We start from the raw sequence: 6,077 nt of genomic DNA, 5'->3' as shown, positions 1-6,077 counted from the left end.
CGATGGGACAGTTTCACTCCGACACACATGGGGCTGTCATGAATGAAAATGGACTTGATGGCCATTCGTTTTCAGTTGTGGTGGCCAGTGACCATGAGGTGGCGTTAGGGGCATCATAGTTAGTGCCCAGGAAAAGCCCCTGTGTGGTGTCTCCCTCTGAGCCGAGGCCCCCCAAGGAGAGATGGAGCTGCCTGGAGAGCAAGGCTGTCTCAGGATCGGTCTCTCACAGCACGGGAGCTGCACGCCTCTGAACGCAGTGCGGGCCGACAGCTGTTTTAATGTCTCTCTCTTTTAAGGCTGATAATACGCCAGGATGTCGTCTGATCCTTTCTATCCTTGTCTTTATATTCGTTAAACAAGCAGCAGGCGTCATGTGGTCGGGTTTCCTCGCCTCTTGCTCAAGTCATTAACTCCGGTGGGACGGTGGCCAAGATCAGAAGGCCTTTGTGGGCGCTGACGTGCTTTTACTAATTGATTCTGCTGCCTTTCCTGCTTTGTTGAGCCTTTTCCTGATCCTTTTGGCTCTCTTTCCGCCTCCCTGGGAGGCACTCCCTTTGCTTCTCTGAAGTGACTCTCTCTGACATGGAACGCGTCTCAGTGAGCTAAATGCAAGATTCCATTAAGTGGAGCAACACTCAAAAGCCTGAATTTCTGATGGAAAATGAGTCTTCTCCTGGCTGGCGCGGCAACTATGGGCATGGATGGAAGACTTCTTCCTTCTTCTTCCTCCTCTTTCCTTCCCAAGTCAAGAATCAGCTCTGGGTGAAGGAAGAATGATGTTGGTGGCCCTGCAGAACTATGCTTTCAGCCAGGAGAAGGCTGGCCCAATCAGGTGACGGAAGGACTCCCGTGTGCTTGGCTACATGTCTTTTAGGTTGGAAGGGCCATTGAGAATGTGTGCCGACTTTCCGCGAAGACACAGCAGGTCCTGGTATGAAAGCTTCAGTCCCTCTACTTTAGAACACACACGGTTCACCAACGGGATCTAGGGAGTGGCTTTTAGAAAAGACAAAAGTATCAAAACACCAAGCCATTGAGGCTATTCCACCGACTCCGGGTGACCCCGCAGGGTGTCAGACTCCAACCGGCTCCACAGTGTTTCCAGGAAGGCGATGACCTTCCAAAAGGACACCATCAGGCCTCCTTCTTTTCTGAGGCCCCTCTGGGTGGGCCAGAATTTTCAACCTTTTGGCCAGTAGTTGGGTGCTTGACCATTTGCTAGAAGGTAGACACTAGTCCGTGCCTAACTTGGACCAGGGATGAGCAGAGATTCTAGATCCAGTTATGAAACGGACTGATGGTTAGAACGTAGGAAGGAGCACAGAGATCACCAAGGGACTGCAGCTTCATCGGGAACCAGTCAGCATAACCCTCCTTTCCGTTTTAGGGAAAGTTAGTGTTAAAAGTTGGGGCCAAGGGCCTGTTGTGGATGCCCTACTTCAGTCAGATGTTTGACAACCATGTGGAAAAGATGCAAACATATGGACTCTGGGCTTAATCTAAGAGCGTAAGAGAAACTTTAAAACGTAGTCCAGTTGCCTCATTCAAAGAATCAGATGCGTCCCACCTAGCTAACGAACCACTCCAAAGAGTATTTCCTGATGGCCAAGATCACTGGTCGGCAAACTATGGCTCGCAAGTCAAATGTGGACCTTCCGGTAGGTACATTGGCTCTGAAGTAGAATTGAACATTTTTAGAGGCAATTATTCAGATGATGGTGAATTCATTTGTTTATAAAAATATATTTATGACTCTCAAATCATTTTTAAACTGTTGTGTGAGGGACAGGATTGGCTCTTTGTCTCAAAAGCTTTCTTCCAGATGGAAGAAAGGCCAGATGATAGCTTGTTGATTACTGACTTAAGCCCTAAAGCTTTGAACCATCTACTAAGTATGTGAATAGAAGTGTGGAAGAAAGTTTAAAGCTCACAGACGATGAGGTAAAGCATTTGGTGAAATGATTCAGATTCAAAAAGGTCCATGTGAGTAGGAAAGACAGGCTCAAAATGAACTCACTTAGCCAAAAACCAGATGGAAGCTGTGTGGAAAGCGCCAACCCCCCAAAGCGTGCAAATGGCCTGGGAGGAAGCACGAGCTGCTCTCTGGAGACATGGGCCAGCAGCAGCCCCTCCCTAAGTTTTAAAAACCCCAAATGTCTCCAGACATTGATAGATGTCCCCAGGGGCCTCCAAATCACACCAATGAGATCGACTGAGATTAATTAACACTAGGGCAGCGGTTCTCAACCTGTGGGTCGTGACTCTTGTGGGGGTTGAACGACACTTTCCCAGGGGTCACCTGATTCATTACAGTAGCAAAATGACAGTGACGAAGTAGCAACGAAAATAATGTTACGGTTGAGAATCACCACAACATGAACTGTATGAAAGGTCGCGGCATTAGGAAGGTTGAGAACCACTGTCCTAGGGGAGAGTCCTCATGGATTTTAAGGGTGTGCTGAGGGTTGGGTGGCTAACCTCCAGGGTGCTGGGTCCAACTCACCAGCTGTTCTTCTGGAGACAGAGAGGCTGTCTGCTTTCACAGAGCTTTACAGACGTGGGAACCCTAAGGAGCAGTTGTGCTCTGTCCTACAGGGGCGCTATGAGTCAGAATCAACTCGAAGGCAGCGGGTCTAATTATGTCAAGTGCAGTATAAACAATGCCAGCAAGATAGCAAATGCATTTTTTTTTATTATTCCTACTGCTCATTGTCCGGTTGCTGTTGGGTTAAGTCTGGCTCATGGCGACCCACGTGGGTCGGAGTACGGCTGTGCTCCATAGCTTCTCCAATGGCTGAGTCTGCAGAAGTAGATCAGGCCTTCCTTCTGAGGCACCTCCGGATAGATTTGAATTCCCAACTGTTCAGTTAGCAGCAAAATTTGGGAACTATTTGCACCACTCAGATACCTTACTAAAACCAAACAACAACAACAACAACAACAACAACAAAACATTGCTATTGCGTGGATTTGGACTCACAGTGACGCAGTGGACAGAGCAGAACTGCCCCTGTGGGTTTCCAGGGCTGTGAATCTTGAGAGAATCAGACTGCTACATCTCTCTGCCATGGAGGTCTGGTGGGTTTGAGTTGCCAAACTGTCTGTGAGCAGCCGAGCTCTTTAACCAGGGTTTCTGATAACTAACAGCCCCTGAGCCCTATTCTGTTTCTAGCACTGTGCTAAGTGTGTGCGTCCTTACGTGACTCCTGTGAGAGAAGAATCTCATAGTCCCCGTGTGGACGGCAAGGACACTGAGACCCAGAAACACGAAGTGACTTGCTCAGGGTCTCGGCACCAAGGTGGTGGAGGCAGGGCTGGTCGTTCTAGAGCAGTGTTTCCTAAAGTGGGTGGCCCTCCTCCCTGGAGGGCACTGGGTGTAGAAAGTGTGAAAGCTCTTTAGGGGCGTTTCATAGAGGGTCTGCTTTCATGAACTCTATAGTTCCCTGAAGGCCCCTGCCCGGACAATGACAAACTTCTGAGCTATCACCCATAATCCAGGGTAAAGTGTAGGCATCTGCTCTTGCAGCACCTCCTGGTCACGATGGGTCAGCGTTGATTAGATGGCAGCGAGTTTGGGTTTTTTGGTTTGGGATTGGCTGCAGAGGCTCCCTCCCACCAGGGGGTGGTATCCCCCACTTGGGGAAACTCTCCTCTAGCGCCTGCTTTCTTGTGGATTTTGAGCCACACTCTAGGGCAGTGGTTCTCAACCTTCCTAATGCTGCGACCCTTTAATACAGTTCCTCATGTTGTGGTGACCCCACAACCATAAAATTATTTTCGTTGCTACTTCATAATTGTCATTTTGCTACTGTTATGAAGCAGGCAACCTCTGTGAAAGGGTCGTACGACCCCCAAAGGGGTCACGACCCATAGGTTGAGAACCGCTGCTTTAGGGGCTCACAGAGAGCAGCCCATACCCTCTATCTGCAGCACAGCTGGGAACCAAGATAAAGCCTGTAGTAGCCCTGAGTCCCCTGCCCCATCCCTCATATCCAAAAGCAAGGATGTTTGTTGTTGTTGTTGTTTGGGTTTTGCCCTGTAGCTGAGGTCGCAGCCTCCTGTTAGCTCAATAACTTAACTCAGAGAAATTCTAATGTGCTCATTACCACAGCAGCAGTCTCAAAGAGTAACTTTTAGACAGAAGTCCAACAGAAGTGGTTACGAGTATGCTGTGGCGCTCCATTTCGGTCACCTGGTGACACTTAGCTTCCTGGCACCCCCACTTCTGGAGCATCGGTCGGCTGGGAATTGAACTTGGCCATGTGTCCGATCTGTCCTGGAGGCATTGTTGCTGTGATGCTGACGGGTTTCAGTGGAGCTTCTCGGGGCTAGAATCTAGGCGAAGACAAAGTAGCGAAGAAAAGACTGACCATCTAGTTCCCTCCAAAATCAGCCAGAGAAAATGCTACAGACCACAACAGTCTGATCCCTGATCAATCATGGGCATGGGGCAAAACTTGGCAGGGTTTCACTCTGCTGAGGGTGTGGCCACCTTGAGTCAGGGGCCAACTGGCTGGCAGCTCACCACTGCTCGTGAGCGCTGTGGCTGTAGGTGCGGGTGCGGAGGTTACTGGGTGTCAGTCGTGAGCAGGGTCTGCTGGATTGGCCACTGAGGCTGAGTCCTGGTATTAGAGGGGAGCACAGCAGGAGGACCAACAGCAGGGAAGGGGTCTGACCCAAGGCAGCCCAGACCGACTGGAGCAGTAGCTGGCATGAGCCGCCCCCTGCTCTCCCACCGGCAGCGCTGGAGCTCATCTCCGTGGACCTGCAGAGCCGCAGGAACAACAAGGAGCACCGCACCCGGGAGATGGGCCTGAAGCGGCTCGTCGTGCGCCGAGGCCAGGCCTTCACCATCACCCTGACCTTCAACAGGAGCTTCCCACTCCAGGCCAACACCGCCTTCGTGGCTGAGACTGGTGAGTTTTACCTCCCCACCCCCGAGGCCCCGGGCTTTTTTGCTTTTGGCCATCTCAGGGAGCCGAAAAGGCATGAGAATAACCCACATGCGAACCCTTTGCCATCAAATCACTTTGAACTCGTGAAGAGCGTCAGAGTAGAACTGTGCTCCACCGGGGTGTCAATGCCCGATCCCCAGCCTCAGCGCCCCCCAAGCCCCAACGTAGATTGCCACTCGAACTACGAACCTTGTGGTTAGCCTTAAGCACATCAGCCACACTCACTACGCACACCCTCTATAGGAAAATGGCTGGCCTCTGAGGCATATCAAGCACTGTGTTAAGATTTATCTTAGTGAAACTGTAAGGTAAGGTTTTCAGGTGGGTAGCATCCCCATTTGACAGATAAGAAAGCTGTGGCCCAGAGATCTTTTATGTCTCGCCCAAGGGTGCCTAGTGGCTGTAGAAGCCTTAGACAGAACGGTTTAACAAACGGTAAGAGCAAGGGCGGAGGTGGGGGGGCGGTTCCAGGCTCTGTGGAGTCACACTAGAAAGATTTGTGAGTGTGGGGATCTTACTCCTCCTACAGGACCAGAGCCCACAGAGCTACTGGGAACCCGTGCCACATTCTCACTCACCCAGGCCCAGCAGGGGAATGCCTGGAGTGCTTTTGACTTCACCCTGAACCAGAACTCGCTCCAGGTCTCCCTCTTCACACCAGCCAATGCCGTCATTGGCCCCTATACACTCAAGATCCAGCTCTCCCAGGACCGAGGCCACAGCGTGACTTACCTGGTGGGGACTTTTATCCTGCTGTTTAACCCTTGGAGTACAGGTAAGACTTGTTCATGGGTTGTAATGCTCACCAGAGCCACTGGGGGCGCTGTGACATGCTTCTAGAGCCCAGAGGAGAAATTGCTGTGTCTCTGTGCAATATAATATGCACGTGATACCATGTCTTCACGGAAAACCTTCAGAGGAAAAGGTTCCTTGTGCCCTGGTAAATGAGATCAGTGAAAACCTGGCATGCGACATGAGCCTTGTGGGTCTGTCCTAAACGTGGGCACACAGGGACCCCTGAGTTGGGTCCACTAGGTGGCAACAAGTTCGTTTGGGGTTCTCTGATACAAAAAATGCTTCAAGACATTTGTGGGAAAGTGGGATTAAAAGGTAATGGAATGT

The 6,077-nt window shown here is 50.8% G+C and overlaps 1 protein-coding gene across 1 annotated transcript in view; it reads left to right on the top strand.

Moving 5' to 3' along the window:
* Positions 1-1,628: 1,628 nt before the first annotated feature.
* The window catches only part of TGM7 (transglutaminase 7), a 26,252-nt gene continuing 21,803 nt past the window's right edge, over positions 1,629-6,077 (top strand). Inside the window, exons 1-4 of the mRNA XM_030884506.1 lie at positions 1,629-1,658; positions 3,173-3,299; positions 4,743-4,916; positions 5,485-5,730. Coding sequence (XP_030740366.1) covers positions 1,629-1,658; positions 3,173-3,299; positions 4,743-4,916; positions 5,485-5,730 — 577 coding nt within the window. The remainder of the gene's footprint in view (positions 1,659-3,172; positions 3,300-4,742; positions 4,917-5,484; positions 5,731-6,077) is intronic.

This window comes from Echinops telfairi, unplaced genomic scaffold (genome assembly GCF_000313985.2).
Source record: "Echinops telfairi isolate 266 unplaced genomic scaffold, ASM31398v2 ScPeMD7_8;HRSCAF=38, whole genome shotgun sequence".
In the NCBI taxonomy this organism is placed as follows: domain Eukaryota; kingdom Metazoa; phylum Chordata; class Mammalia; order Afrosoricida; family Tenrecidae; genus Echinops; species Echinops telfairi.
This window is presented reverse-complemented; position numbering and strand designations above follow the sequence as displayed.